The sequence below is a fragment of the Brienomyrus brachyistius genome, chromosome 1 (genome assembly GCF_023856365.1).
Source record: "Brienomyrus brachyistius isolate T26 chromosome 1, BBRACH_0.4, whole genome shotgun sequence".
NCBI classification, from domain to species: domain Eukaryota; kingdom Metazoa; phylum Chordata; class Actinopteri; order Osteoglossiformes; family Mormyridae; genus Brienomyrus; species Brienomyrus brachyistius.
In genome coordinates, this window is record NC_064533.1 from 3,381,017 (window position 1) to 3,396,839 (window position 15,823).

At 43.9% G+C, this 15,823-nt stretch overlaps 1 protein-coding gene and 1 long non-coding RNA gene across 5 annotated transcripts in view; one reads left to right on the forward strand and one right to left on the reverse strand.

The window, feature by feature from the left end:
• Nucleotides 1-2,753: 2,753 nt before the first annotated feature.
• Nucleotides 2,754-8,514, reverse strand: LOC125744212 (uncharacterized). Its single transcript, XR_007398330.1, has 3 exons — nucleotides 8,448-8,514; nucleotides 3,725-3,837; nucleotides 2,754-3,244 (listed from the first exon to the last, which is right to left on the reverse strand). It is a non-coding gene; the product is annotated as an uncharacterized LOC125744212 (long non-coding RNA).
• A 1,072-nt stretch (nucleotides 8,515-9,586) lies between these two features.
• The window catches only part of LOC125749556 (dual specificity tyrosine-phosphorylation-regulated kinase 4-like), a 29,274-nt gene continuing 23,037 nt past the window's right edge, over nucleotides 9,587-15,823 (forward strand). For 2 of the 4 annotated variants that reach the window (XM_049026938.1, XM_049026964.1), the window contains exons 1-2: nucleotides 9,589-10,241; nucleotides 11,783-11,852. In XM_049026938.1, coding sequence (XP_048882895.1) covers nucleotides 10,198-10,241; nucleotides 11,783-11,852 — 114 coding nt within the window. In that variant the 5' untranslated portion in view covers nucleotides 9,589-10,197. Of the gene's footprint in view, nucleotides 10,242-11,782; nucleotides 11,853-15,823 lie in introns of all 4 variants that reach the window. The other 2 variants (XM_049026955.1, XM_049026946.1) reach the window with 2 other exon arrangements.

Below are 15,823 nucleotides of genomic sequence, written 5' to 3' on the forward strand. Positions count from 1 at the left end.
CCAAAGTTCCTTGCTGAAGAACTAAAAAATAAAAACTGGTCAGTGTCAAAATGCCCGTAACATCATTTTCGAAGGGCAAGCCAGGTGCGGTGTCAGATAATGGGCGCGGACTCAGCTCCGGGGGTGTCGCACCTGATCTGGGGGGAGTTAGTGTGTGCTGAGGAAGGAAAACTATCGGGATTCCTGCTTGCTCAGTCATGTCCTAGGAAAGGAATAGAAGTTGAATTGCTCAACAGTGGATTGGAAGGCTGAACGTGCGAAGAGGCGACATCCCCGCGCAAACATGATGTCATAACATCAGCAGGGTGTGGGGGCGTGGCCTGGTTTGGCCCTATGAATTTAATACCACATCAGGCTGCTCAGAATAATCCCACGAACAGCTGATATTTGACGATGTGTTCCCGTGCCAAGCTCTCGCCCCCTGCTGAGCGATCTGAGCATTACCCACAATTCCAAGATGGCAGCCCTTGAACAGCAAAGTTCTCTTAAGCACTTTTCTGCTGTTGTGCCAAGCAAGGTGATCCACTTATTTGCCTTCTCACTGGACTGGGATGCTGAATGTAAGGTGATGCTGTAGCACAGGGTAACAGCAGGCTCGAGGCTAGCCTAGGTAAAACCAACCATTTTTGTAGCACTAACTAGTGTTCTGACCTGTCATTGAAATATTGTCAGACAAAAACAACAAAAACATTATTTTAAAACAATAAAACACATCAGCGTTGAACTGTTTTTGAGCACCCTTGATATGAAATGCATGGCATTTCATTGTATCCGACTTTACTAATCATACACAGGCTATGGATTATAAAGCAGATGGTTTCTCGGGGTTTGTCATGCAAAACAGGCCGACAGTAACGGAGAAACAAACCTTCACAGCATATTCTGGTTCTGGGTCCGGGACAGCATGAAAACGGAAAAAATGCTCAATCAATGATCAAATGGCAGGCGTGCAGGGTTATATTTTACCGCATAAGCATTTTCTTTTGGACTGCAGATACATTGACAAAGCATTTTGCATACAATGAAACTGTCAGTCAATGATTTTGCGTGAAAGTCTTTAAAAAAATTATCATTAGGTAAAGATAAGTTAAACATGAACTGCTTATAAACATCAAGAAGTTCATTTACAAGAAAATTTACGATATATATCCAACTAAGAAATATTATTGACAAAGAGGTGACGATTATAAAAGTCTCTCATGGTCTCCGCATATCAGCCCCAAGTTCCTTTGATTCTGTCTCGCACTTTGTTGTGGTTCTGATGTCTAAACCATAATTGACATTCTGCCAGGTTTTTTTGTCTGTTACTAAATGCCTGCTTAAGGATCATAGCCGGAATGTCCCTCTTCATTCTTGATCAAAGTTCCTGCAGCGCTTCGAAACTGCCGCCATCCGTACGCTCGTAATGGCGCCCTCTGGTGTTGCAGGCGTGGAAGAACGACCTCGTCTCTGCACCTGCTGGGCAGCACACTGCAATGCAGCAGACGGCCAGCTGCAGCATTAGGGCTATCGACATTAGCAGAAACCTCCTTCGGTGGCGTTTTCGGGTGACCCTGATTGGAAAGAGAGTTAGAGGGGCGGAGTCCTCCACGCTGTTAAATATGTGCTTTCCAGCTTATCGTTATTGCTTGTAATATATATTGAAAAATAATACATACACACACAAATAATAGGCTACATGTATATAGGTTATATTTATACTTAACATATAAAATATCCAGAATAGCATAGTTCAATTAGATCCTAAACAGAGATTTACACAGAGTCGTGTTGCTTTGGGTCAGAAGTTCAGATATTAATAAAGCTATATTTGTTAGTCAACTTGTTAACCCTCCCAGGGTGTGTCAGCAAGCTAGGCTGGCCCAGGACAGAAAACAGCATGTCAGATTGCCTGTAAGATCTTAGAGGTAAGAGGTGATGTTGGGCGAGAGAGACTTGGGGATTCTGGCCGGCTGTCAAATGCGGAAAGAGGTTAATGGAAAGTAACATCTGCGGAGCCCATATGCTGTGGTGGCTTGGAGGCACAAACAGGCGTCACATATAAGGCAGCCGTCCGCCATGACAGGTTGGTACACTGCACCCTCCCCACCCCAATGCAGAATAGGGCAGTGGTTTGATGCTGCTATTTTCAATGGTGTTGGGGAGTCGGAATGTGAGTTTGGAGAGCTGGGCCCTTTGACCTGCCAGGCCCATAATCACAGTCCGCGCGCGTGGCCCCCCATGTACGACCCGCAGGCCGACCTGCCGTTGCACACGCTCCTGGCCGGCTCAGGTGCTCGGCGTGCACCCGAAACCTGCGAGGGGGAGCCACGCAGTACCGTCGGCCATTCAAATATGAAACTGACGAGCCCCCGGGGGCTCTGACCAAACGTGTGGAACGGGACGTCCGCTACGGGGTACCTCCCCCCATGTACCTTGTTCAAAGGTGAAATATAAATCCCGCCGGGTGGGGTGGGATGTTCTTAAGCCGTCAGTGGGGGTGTCTTAGGAGAATACTGCAGGAACCAGCTCAGTGACAGTAAGAAGTGATGGTGACCACAGTGGGTACTGAGTGGTCTCTCAGGATAGGAGCCCCCACTATATATATATATATATATATATATATATATATATATATATATATATATAATAGAGCGTAGGTAGCAATTGCAATGAAATTGAATCCCAACATCTCATCTTGTACTCCCGCGAGACGTGCACGCACTCATATGTAAGGTCATCGGCCTTGTAGACCAAAGTTCTTAACCCCAGAATCTGCCTTGGGCCACCATAAGATTCACTCCCACAGGCATATATATATCCTCACACAGCCCATTTCACTCTCCCACACATGCATTTATACATAGTTATGTCTGTCTCATGGGAGAGCTGGACAGGATACCCAAGGATCGAATTTAATGGTACTTGCTATTTGTACAATGACAATAAAGCCATTCTATCTTCTATCTATGGATGTATCATGTAATAAAGAGTGATATGGCGTGCAGTAGACAGTGATATGATGCGGTAAACTGGGTTTGGGTTATACACGGCAGAGACGTCAGCCTGGTGCCTTCTACGTGTCACGTGGAGGTCACTCCTCAGCTTGGGGGGTGGGGGAAGCTCGGTTCAAATGCGGCCTTGACCTGCGACGACCAAACCACTCACGCATTCACACAGACGCCTTATCTGCTCCATTTGAGGAATCCCGCTACGTGTGTCTCACGTTGGACCTTGAGGCATCATCGCTATCACAGATAAGGTTCTGGTGGCGAGAGAGATGGGGGGAGTGTAAGCAGGGAAGGTGCAGGTAGGGTGTCAGCTGGGCGCTAAGATGCAGAATCGCTGTTAAAAAGGGGAAGACTGCGGTATTTTTACATCTGTAAATACTTGTTTGTTCCTGAGAAGAAAATAGTATTCACTGCATATAGTTCAGTCAGTTGAGCCGCTAAGCTTTCAGGAGTGAAGACAGGCTATGCTATTCATAAAGCAAACATATTTGTACGACTGACCTCTGTTTTTTACATATTCTGCAAAGGTATTTAAACATATAACTTGCGAACTCGCAGTTGAGATTAGAGACATCAAAAATATTTGAACATCAAACATTTCAGTGCTTTATTTAACAAGACAATGGTGGCTTTGCACACAAGGTTCTTTTGTTCAGGTTCCGAACCCAAACAGGAGGAGGAATAGAAGAGAGACTGAACACCAACAGGAAGTGCAGCTCTCTGGGCAGTGGCACCTGGCTAGCTGGGTGGAGGGGGAACGGGCGGCCCACCTGGAAGATTAGCACACACTTCACTGTCAGCATGCCTAACCCTCTGTTTATGTCATGGAGCATCTGACGTGCTGTTCCTAAGGGATGATTGGATAGTTAGTGGATAGGCAGTCCCCTACACCCAGTGGTGAGCACGGCTAATCAAAAAGGTAGCTTTGATATCTGCTAATCCGTTTGCTCCAAAGTTTAATTCCATAACGCTAAAAAGGCCACTATATTATTTAGCAGAAGCTAACGATAACTGCTAACTGCTGACTTTAGTATATGAATTCAGCTTGGGTTTGATTTTAGGCTCTGAAACCCTTAAAAACATACCCAGAGAGCTGAAATTCTAACCTGTTTAGTAATTAAGTTCCGCAGGGCTGGAGTGGTTACCTGGGGGTATTTAGAACTTACTCAATTGGGGATTGTTGGATCATGTCTCTTGAATAAATTTTCTTTCATTCATATTCCATTTGCGAGATATAAGCATTTTTGTCGGAGGAGTCCTAGTCCGCCACTGGCTCATGCTGACATTTTGCCCTCAGTGAAGCCGCTTGGGGACTACAAACATGGCACCGTTTACCCGGAACCAGGAAGGAGGGTCTCAACTCTTTATTGGTCTATAGCTCTGTCAATCAGAACCCAGGAAATAAAGGAAAATACCCAGGGCCTGAAGCAAGATTTCTTACTTAGCCAGATAACTTGTCATATTTAAGGTAGTACTGTATGGTAGTGAGTAAGCAAGATATCCAGCTTTGTGATACAGGCCCCAGTTCTCTGCTTAGTTCAGGGTACACCAGATTAAACGGACTTTATCTTCGTTCACTTCCATTTAGCCCTGACTAACCAATCACTTCTTGTCTTTATACTTAGTCAGCCAATAGCGTCCCAGATACACTGTTGCAGACACGCTCACAATAGACCAGAGAAAATATGTGTGCTTTTTGGATTTACAAACATGTTTGACCTTTTACCATTATTTACCTGCGAAAAAATGTTAGAGAATTTACAGTTAGCGAAAATGAATTCAGAGGAAGCTAATTGGTCTGGTGACCGGTTTCAAAGGTAGCGGAAATGCTAATCTGCTAATGAAAAAGTTAGCTTCGCCAATTAGCGTTTAGCGGATTAGGGGAACCTTGCCCAGCCCTGCCCCCACCCTGCCCATGATGACCCAAGGGCCCTTGAGCCAGGGCGCTTAACCCCAACTGTTTCAGGGACCATCTGACCCTGCTTTGGATAAAAGTGGCTTCTAAATAAATATAATGTAATGTAATGCCCAGACTTGAGCCTCATACCACCACGTGACCAAAGGCCATTTACTGTCGCTGGGACACTAATTTCTCCCTTCCTTCCTGGTAAGGCTTGGTCTCCTGCTTCTTCTCAGGCATCTGCCTGCTTGTTGTCTTGTTCCATGTGACCTTTACGCTGGAGGTGGCCTGGTAGACAGTTGCTCCATTGCCATGTCTTCCTGCTCTCTCATGGGGCCCTGGAGGGGAGCAAGTTCACTTCCGAGTGCCATGAGAGGTTCGTCATCAACAGCTCCATGTGTTCGTTTGGAGTTTCACAAGGCTGGACACTGCCCACCTCTCTGGCTACTGGAGCTTCACTGGGCAAGACTGCAGCACACAGTTATCAGGCACTATCCTGTAGAATGAGCAGTATCTTTAATTGTCCTTTGCTTGTATCATCAAGGCCCTGGCCTCCAAGACAACACCTAACTCACATGAAACCTCTTGACCAGCTTCCAGAGGACCTTGTAGATGCAAAAGAAGAAAAACTGTTCTCCACATTAAAGAGGTATATCAGGACCGGGATTGGAGGGAGAACATTCTTCCTTTAGAAACAATCTGTGTTCTCTATCAGTCTTCATGTGAAGAGTATGATGGATGTTATAAATATTTTTTTTTCGCTCCCTTAAATATCCTTGGCACCCTGCATGTGTATTTCTGTGGCCCCCAGTAAAATCTTAATGACCCCCCCTGTATGTGCCCTAGCAGCAGATCGGCGGCCCTGTGTGACAGCGGGTGGAGTTCCCCGCTTTCCTTTTATAAGTCTGAGCATGTGCCCTCAGACTGCCTGCCCTGACTCACAAGTGAGATCGCAGATGATCTGGCTGACCTTTCCTGAAGCCTGAATACGGGGCCCTTTCACACCAATATATCTGCCTCTTAAAGTGGACACTCCTCCATCTTCCATATGCTCATTCCACCCTTCCGTGCGCTCATCTGAAATGTCCTGGAGAATTGTCACGCTTCGTAGGAAACACGGAGGAAGGGAAACGGCTTTGATGAAACGTGCTAAATGAATCTGAACAAATCGTGCTTGTCAGCTCACCGACTCCCTCGTCTCATTTTGGCTGATTTCCTCAGGTCAGGCCTCAGCTCAAGGCCCATGAACTGTAAAACAGTGCCTGTTAGCTAACTGCAAGAAGCTTCTTATTTCTCAGTAGACACAACAGTTTTCTCAGGGTTAAACAGGGTCCAGTACACATTATCTCATTCATTTTTACAGAAAATATAATAAAGAATATTTGTTTCATGTATAGAGATACGAACAACCATTTCAGTACAAAAAGTAGTATATATGTCAATAAAGTATATATTCAAAAAATGATATTAATTATTTTCTGTTTACATTGTTCTTGATGGATTATATCACAGAAGTAACAGCAGCATCAAGCGCCATGGATAAAAAATGCTTAAATGCTAAATGCTATTGCTTATAACACAAAGTGTGGGCACTGAACTCTAGAGTGATGTCTGTCAATGATGTCATTGTCTGCCTTGTGATGTCATAGAGGAACCAGAATACGAAGGGGTCTGCCAATCAGATCACTCACATGTGCACAGTGCTAATGGGAAACGGCAGTGGGAAATGCCAATGGGACTCTGCCATGGCAAACAACTACAAAGCAGTATCCAATAGAACATGTTATGGATAACACAAATAACACAACATAAGACAACAACAATTATTAGTTTAAGGCAGCACATGGCACAGGGCTGGAGTACACCTTGGAGGGGATGACTGTCCATCACAGGCACATAAACACACTACAAACAATTTAGAGATGCCAAACCACCAAAAACATCTGCTCCAGGTGATCACGGTGTAACTGTCCCACCCGGGCAAACTCTGCCTGTGCCCTGTGTTTCCTGGAACTCGTTCCATATCAGAACACTGGATGAGTGCCTCGGGAAAACTGACAGATAAAAATAAACTATGTGTTTTTAGTCTCAGCTCTATGACACTGCCTCCACAGAGAGCCTCGTAGCAACCATGGTTTATCTCTGATCAAGCCTTTGCCTGACTACACGGGCCCAAATCCTCAACATCCACAACTCTACTTCCTGTCCCACAGAAGGAGCAACTGTGACTGCTGAACAAAATAGCAGGAATGACATGAGCACAAGGAACTGTCTGACAGTAAAGCACATTATAAAGACCAAAGCCGATCTCTAGGTCACCAAATCTACTTGCAGTCAAACCATGAAGATGAGCATGTGGTAGCCTAGAATGCCACCATTGAAGGGGCACCCCCATCAGCAAGTGGATATAATGCTGCGTTCCATTTATCTCAAATGTTCAGAGCTGGGTATGACGTCACACCCGAGTTAACCGTACTCCAGTACAGCAAGTCGGAAAGCCATTTAGCAATACCTCTTTCAAAAAGCAAGATTTCTTGCATAGCCGGATAACTCCAATTTAAATGGCCGTTATCTTACTTCACTTGCATTTCACCCAGACTACCATAAATCTGACAAGTTATCCAGATAAGCAATAAATCCTGCTTCCTGAAACAGGCAACAGTTTTATCCCGGTTAATTGTTAGCCATTGTCAATGACAGTATCAGTTGATAACAGCACATTACGCAGTATTTTACACATAAAACACCGTAGCAACAAGTCCACAGATAGTGGTTGGACAGTACTGTGTGTACGACCGATTTAATGAGCTACAAATAAGACATAAGTGCTAATAAACAAAAAAGTACAGCTTTAACTTCGGAAGGGTGCAGCCATCTTGAATTCTGATGTCAGGGTTGTGTAGATTCCTCCAACTTTCCAAGTAAGAATTCCGACTTTAGTAGGCGTTCCAATTGACATTTCTGACTAGAAACTCGGAATTTCTGAGTCACGAGCGTTAAATGGAACGCAACATAACTTTGGTGGGCGGAGTTCAGCTATCGCGCTACTAGCAAAGCTATCTGAGTATCTTAATTTGTGGATTAATTTTCACTAACTTTGAAAATCAATAGCAGACTAATTAGCCTCCGCTAAATTTAGTTCCGCAAACATTTTTCAAAGGTAAAGTAAATAAACATTTAACGGCCAGAAACGTTTGTACATCCGAAAATCACGTGTATTTATTACGGTCTGTTGTGAGCGTGTCTGCAGCAGTCTATCTGACATGCTGTTGGCTGATTATGTGCGAACACAAAACGTGACTGGTCAATGATGTCAAACTTAAGGTAGTCTGGGCAAAATGTAAGTGAATGAAGATACAGTCCGTTTAAACTGGTTTACCCTGAACTAAGCGGAGGACAGGGGATTGTATCATGAAGCTGGATATCTTGCTTAGTCGCAAACCTTGTCGGATTTTAGGCACCCTAGTTTAAACTGACCTTATCTTCGTTCACTTACATTTATCCTACACTACCTTCATGTACAACATGTTTTGAAATGACTTTAAAACATCCTTTACCCTTTATCCTTTACCCGATATCCGGCTAGGCATGAAATCCTGCGGTGAATGCGTACTTGACCGTACTTGTGATCTCATGTACCCATTTTACGTCATCATCCACTGCCATGCTCACTAACTCCCCCGTTCCAATACTAAGAACACAAGTGCAGGTAAAAATCCCTGAATGTTGGTCTTGATCCTCCCCAAATATCAAGGATACATCTTTGGCACCATTGCCAAAAGGTACCAATCCCGTGATTTATTGCGCCCCATGTTTGTTCTTGGAAGGCAAATTGCGAGACCGTTCTTGCCAAGACCACAAGCACAGCGTTTGCATTCTTGATATCGAGATTCACCCCTGCTTCGTGATACAGGGTCCCTGGTTGTATTTTCCGGGTTCTAATTGACAGAGTTATAGACCAATAATGAGCTGATAATGAGGGGAGCCAGGCACCACTGGTGAAACTTGCTTAGGGCTCCATATGGTCATCAACCTTAGGCTTAGAGTGGGGTAGGGATACTTGGTAATGCACCCCACACTCTGTCCTCCAGGGCTCTCTGGCACCCCCCTCAAAACCTGCCCATATCCCCCCTTTCCCATACTTATCTCTGACTAAGGGCAGGTATGTCATATTGGCCTTTTTATCTATTTTTTTGCTGTCTTTTAGTTTCACCTATTTTAGATTCAACTGATGTGATTCGTGGTCATTTATTGCCAGATAGAATGGGCAGAAAAGTTTAATTAATTAAAAATGTCTTTGGCTGCTTTTTCAAAAAGGGCAATCAATTCTTAGAGATGCTGCCGGTTCAAAGTATTATGCAACATCTATATTTATTAAATAAGTTTGTATTGTTCATACGCTTCTTTTACACTACACTTAAGAAGATCGATACGGCATACTGATCTTTCTCCATAAATGTGGTTGGCTTTTTTTTTAAAAGAAAGAAAGAAAGAAAGAAAGAAAGAAAGAAAGAAAGAAAGAAAAAGAAAAGGAAAATCAACCGGAGCAATAATGAACAAACTAAGTGCCCTAGCGCCCTCTGTTGGACAAGTGTATGCAGTATTTTAATAAAGAACAGGCTGTTCCCTAGATCGATGAGTTTCCCGCACAGCTGCATTGCAGCTACAGTGAGATCCAGTTGCACACCTTCATTTTTCTAGGTCATTTTAAAATGATTGTTTTTCTTTCCAAAGACAGCACCTCATACTACTAAATGACGTGTTTTAAGCAAACTGGCGGTTGTAACCGCTTTTCACAACCTTGACTGGTGACCCGAAGTTGCAGCTTTGGGGAATCTACTCTGCTTCTCCGCGTCAGGTCTCAGACTCGCCAAGCTGCCTTGGTCATGTGCAGAGATCATTAACCTAAATAATGTACAGCAAATGCACGATGGCTATTTTACATATAATGTGCTGTTAAAAGTGAGTCACAGACATTGACGTGAGGAGGAAGTATGTGCTTAAGACAAAAATGCAAAGGTACAGGATGATTTCAGAGCGAGCGCAGAAGTGTGGCAACGTACAAATGTCAGGAGGGAGCTGCAGAGTATTTACAAAATTAACATTTTGAAAGATTTCAATGGGGCGTAACGGGCTCGTTCTGCGTGGTGCGCCGGCATCAAAGTAAATTAACTGGCAAGTTTGCATGAATGTCCTTAAATTGCGCGTGCTAAGGGGTGCGTGATGGGCACTGATCCCCGCGCGGGACGGAAGCGCAGACGCCAGCGAGGCTGACAGGACGGCGTTCACCGATCACTGTTATCCAGCATGAAGCAATGGGCAGCGATGAGCATCACAGCCCGAGCTGCACAGTAAGTACAACAGCATTCCAGCGTTTGTATAGGAAAAACAACCGTCGCATCGGGTTAACTTGCAGACATTTATTGCTTTGCCGTGAAAATGAATAACAGAAATTGTTCCTCTCTGATGTCCATTATATTGTAATTCTACTGTTCGAATAAACGATGGAAAAGCTGCAATGTATATTAGGTATGCAGTCAGTTTTTTATGTTGGTGTGGTTATTGTCTCCATTATTAAACTGAGTTTTTAAGGAGCAGCAGAACACATTATCCCCCATGAATCGAGGTTGTTATGTAATTAGATGTGGGTATATATTTGGCGCCTATGCACACCACAACTATGCTCATTACTTTCTCATTTAACCCTGTGGACTCCTCGTATACTTTATTTGCGTCCAAAACGGGCTGTGTGGTCCGTCGCTTTAACTGAAACGCGACAAATGTTGAATATCCATTATTAATTACTGAGACATATTCACAGCGTGGTTCTAAGCCATCTGCCCCAGATCTCGGCCTCCAGGGTGATTTACCCTTGGCGGATTTGGTATCGTTAATCCCTTTGAGACAATGCAGCGGGAGAGACTGGAAATGATAGCCCATCCGGTGGGCAATCAGCCGGGCTCCCAGCGCACCTCTTCCCAGTAAACCGTGCCTTTCTAAACGGTAAACGGGATTCTGTAGAGAATATCGTGTACTATAGGTAGCTGATTGACTACAATTGCTATTGTTTTGCAAGGAAATAACAAGAGAACGATGCTGAAAGAGAAATATATAAGGATTCCGTTTAGCTGTAGGTGGCGGAATGATCTTCCATGTTCGACGCTTATGGTACGAGTTTAGCTTCGGTTATGTGCAGTTTGCGCGCTTTTCCCGCGCAGTTTGCGCGGTCTGCCAGCGGGGGTCAGTCGCCTCCCACTCCATTACGATTGTCAGCTGTTGCATTACTGTTATGCTCACACCCTAACCCCACAATTATCAGGAGAGTGGAAATATGTGTTAAAAGGCTTCCATAAATAAATACATGTATATAATAATGAGTAACACTTTACTTAACGGAGCGAAAATAACTCAGTTACCGCTGAAGAAGAAATCATAAACAAATATGGTCGCTACTTGAGATTAAATATACGTCATGATTCATTAATGATGAAAGAACATGAGATCAGCATTTCACGTGTTATTCATTACTTGTTCCTTCAGTAGTTCACAAAGGTTCACAGAATTAACAAGTACCATGTATAGTAACTGCTTGAGATAAAAGGTGCGTCACGATTCATTAATGATGAATTAACATGAGATCAGTATATAACTAAAACTTAGTTTGTGGTTAATTAATACGCGAGTAATAGTATAATACTCTATAATTTATGCCACATCAAGTAAAGTGTTACCCATTAATGATCATCATTCAATTACCTATAGACAAAATATATTCTATTTCAAAATTTACCCTAAAATGTGTACTGTATTACAGGAAAGAGTGCCTAATCTAAAGCTAAATATGATAGACTAACGCAGGCATTAACTTACAATATTGTGTAATTTTTAACAGCACAGATACTAGAAGTGATCTGGAGATGCTGAATCAGCAGAGAAACAGTGAGCTGCCTTTGCTGAGTAAGGTAGGATCATGACCATTATTTCATACCCGATATGCGATTTCAGATCCTAGGGGGAACTGCTGTTGTACCATTGACGGGGCATGCTGACAACTTAACTGTAATCGGACGGAAATGTTAAAAGAGTCAGCAGGTGAAACAATGAGGTCTACATTGAGCCTCGGACATACTGTCAGGAAAGGAGCCTTCTGCAAAAGGTTTTGGGAAGGAAGATCTGAGCAACTGCTGCATTTTACATGTCAGGAGTATCGTAACGGCTCTGAATTTCTTGCTGATGAAGGTACCCATACGATTCATCAAGTCTTGTAGAATCACCTGGGAACAAATTCTGTCTTGCTGATTTCTGTGTAAATGATGGATAAGCCTTTGCACATGTGAAGACAGTTAAACGATGCACTTTTAAATTCCTATTTTATAGGCACCAGTTAAGGAGACTTGAATATCTTCAGCAGTATGTGAAGTCATAAAAAAAGTGGAACATAGCGTTCCCAGATGTGCTGGTAATGTCTCTCCATGAGGGGATGCTCTACAGGCACAAAGGCAGGGGGGGCTACCCTCTGATTTTACCACAGTGGTTCAAATGAATGCTTACTAGAGATTCACCCATGTATCAGCCAACTGATGCGGAAACAATCAGTCATCAGCTGATGGTTAAAGATGAGCCGATATTTACCACTGATAATTCCCTTTAAAAGGGTGACCCATATTGCTATGCACACCTGCACACTAAAGTTAGAAAAATATCTGCTGTGTGGAATTATTTTAACGTTAGCGAAAACTACTTTAGAAATGTGTTTTGCATTTTTGTCCGTTGTAAATATTAGAAATATGAGATTTTTACATTTATAAGATATAGTGGTCTGGGACTGTTGTCGTATGGTTGGTGTTTTCTTCCCAAAAAATAAATACTTTTTCATAGTCTTGGAATGTAATTCATTTTTTTTTTTTTTTATTTGGGCAGAGTGTCCCTTTAACTTTAAGCATAACCTCTCAAACAATCAGTATCAGTGTCAGTTTTTGAAATAATCACCTATCGGTATTGGCCAGCAATTTCCTTATCAGCACATGATAATGTTTACACTTTGTCCCATAGAGCCTAGAAAAATTAAATGCCCAGTTACAAGTGTAGCAGGAACCTAAAACGACTATGTAAATCAAAAGACAACCGTAAGAGCATTCAGGGAGGACTAAAGAACAGCTAAGGGATCACAGAGTAAGGCTAGCAGAGGTGTTTCTGGAACAGAAAGAAATCTTGAAGCATTTCTTGAAGGTTGAGAGCAGAGGTGAACATTTCAGGTCCAGATTACAGATCAAGATTTTGTTTCAACCAACCAGTTGAGGATTCTGTGACTGTGACTCTTTATACTCAACTGGTTGGTTGAAACAAATTCCTGGTTTGGATTTGTACTTTTTGGGCCTGAAATATCCACCTCTGGTTGAGAAGGAATCTGATGACTGGATGTCATTTGGTTGCTCATTCCACCATTGATGAGAACCATCTAGGGTGAGAAATCTCTCACGGTGGACGGATCTCAAGGTGGCATTGGCCAGCTGACCGGAGAGAGTATGATGGGGTGTTGGTCTTGATGTAGATGGGTGCTGATCAATTAATGGCTCTGAAAGCCAGAACCAAGGATTTGAACTTGATTCAAATACCTATGTGGAAGCAATGAAGGCAGGGAAGGAGGGATGAAACATGAGACCGTTTAGGCTAACTGAATCCCAGATGTGCTGTTGCATTTTGAGTTATCTGCAGTGATTTGTCAGCACAAGCTGGCAAACATGTTAGTGAAGAGTTGCAGTAATGTAGCCGCAAGATGATAAGTGCATGGGCAAGAAACAGATGCCTGTACTCAAACAGATTAGGCCTGATCTTCCTGATATTATACAAGGTGAATCTACAAGACCAAGAGGCAGCTGCTTTGTGGTCAGCAAAGGATAGCTGGTGACCTGTCATTGCCCATAGGTTCCTAGCAGACCATAATGGAGAATCCAAGGCGTACAATTCATGGCATATAGTAGGGTATAAGGTCACCATTTGTCGCACAACACTGAGCGTGGTCACAGTACATGACATGGCACTAGGGATGGTTTCAGATTTTCTTTGGTGGTGACTTTACTCCATAGGTTTGTGTGAAGAAATGTTTTCTATATTCTGATCTAAGATCATCCTCAGTCATTTTTCCTGAATGGTCTTTTGGTCTTGAGTCGGTCTACCCAGTTGGCTTCCGCTCAGCAAATTCCACCTTAAGTGTTAGACGTGAGGTATACAGTCACTATAAAGTATAGTTTGCAAAGTGGATTTTATGCTGGTTCCACCATGGGCGGAATGCATCAGTTTTATTTTGGGTTTTGTTGGGCTCAGATACCTTAGTTTTGTAAGCACAGTAAATCCAGAAATAAGTCAGAGATTTACACACCCTTCCTGTAAGACTCAGCAGATATTTTTTTTAATAAGAGGGTTTAGTGCCTTAGCTCCTAAGGATCTAGCACTTCTAGCAAGTGGTCTAGCGTGTGCTTGAGTTATGTGGCCCTTGGCGGTGGGGGAGGGGGGGGGAGGGGAGGGGAGGCAACTGTGTACTGCTGTGGGATTTATGAAATCCATGGATCACCTCCAGCTGATGAAGATTTAATGGTCCGTACCACGGTGGGGGGGGGGTGGCACTGATATATGGCTTCATGAAGATTTGCTTGCCAGTTCGACCAGCAGCTTGAATGTAAGCTGTGGGAGCATTTGTGAGAAGCACTGAGCTTTAAGGCTACTGTCGCCTTGCATGCTAAGACAAAAACGGGCAAAAAGAGGCACGAGCTGTTAAGCTGGACCCCTGTGTGGAATAGAGAAGCAGGACAAGAAAATGGAAAGGAGAGTTTGACCAAAGGAGCAGTGGAATAGACCTGGAATGGAACTCCCTCTAAAAGCATCTGCCTCCTGCATAGCCTGACACCAGGAGACTGGTTTAAAAAAAGACATGGTAAAAATAGAACGGGGAACCTTCGAATGTGCAGTGAGGCTTTGTGCCACCACGGGAATTCTGAGCACTGTGGACACGCACCCTGTCTTCACTCTACAGTTGGGTCAGGAGACACAGCACCAAGTCAGGGAGGCCAAAACTGCAGCAGGACGGGGTCGAAGGGCTAATTCAAGGAGCCCCACTGTGAAGCTTGAATTACTCTGGTCTACAAAAGTTAGTGTGTTAATTCAATATGTCCAGTGTTTGCTTGAGTTCAGCACAGTCGAGGTTAAGTTATTATTCTGTTTTGTGTATGAGTCATCTGAACTTTACAATGTGCTTCAAAGTAATTCGCCTCTTTTTTACATCTTTCTGGGGTCTTGTGACCGAAGGCGTTGTGTTGTTTCTGTTTTCTGGACACGCTGCCTGGGGAACCTTGAGTCAGGTGCAAGCAAAGACACTCGAAAGGCCCTGTGTTCCATCCGATGGCCCCAAGGGTCGTGTCACATCAAGTTCCTCTCTGGTTTCGGCCAGTCCTACCGGCTCACCATATCTGCGTATGTACGACCGTCAAAGTATTTTCACACGTCACGCTTCCATTGCTGACGAGTCAGTGTGGCTTACGTGCAGGGCACTCTGGTCTCCATCTTCTGCCAGAGCAGACTTTCCCCTACTGTCTGTTCCCTGGGGACCCAGCTGTGGAAGGCTGCCCCTTATCCCGCTGAACCCTCTCACCCGCTAATGTTTCCCCGCTGACATCGGACACTCAGAGCAAAAGGTGGTCACTTGGCTGGCCCGCAGTGGCACACCACACAACGTCGTATCTGTGTCAGATGGTCAGAGTGTGTGCAGGCATGTCTGTTTACACACGCGTTGTGTTATCCTCCTCCTGCTGTCAATTGAGCTAACTCTACCAGGCATGTAGTGGGTACAAGCCGAAAAAAGATAGCTGTACAGTGGTTGAGGGGGATTCATGCGGACCCTTGCTGAAATAACCCTGGCTACAAATATCCAACGATTTAT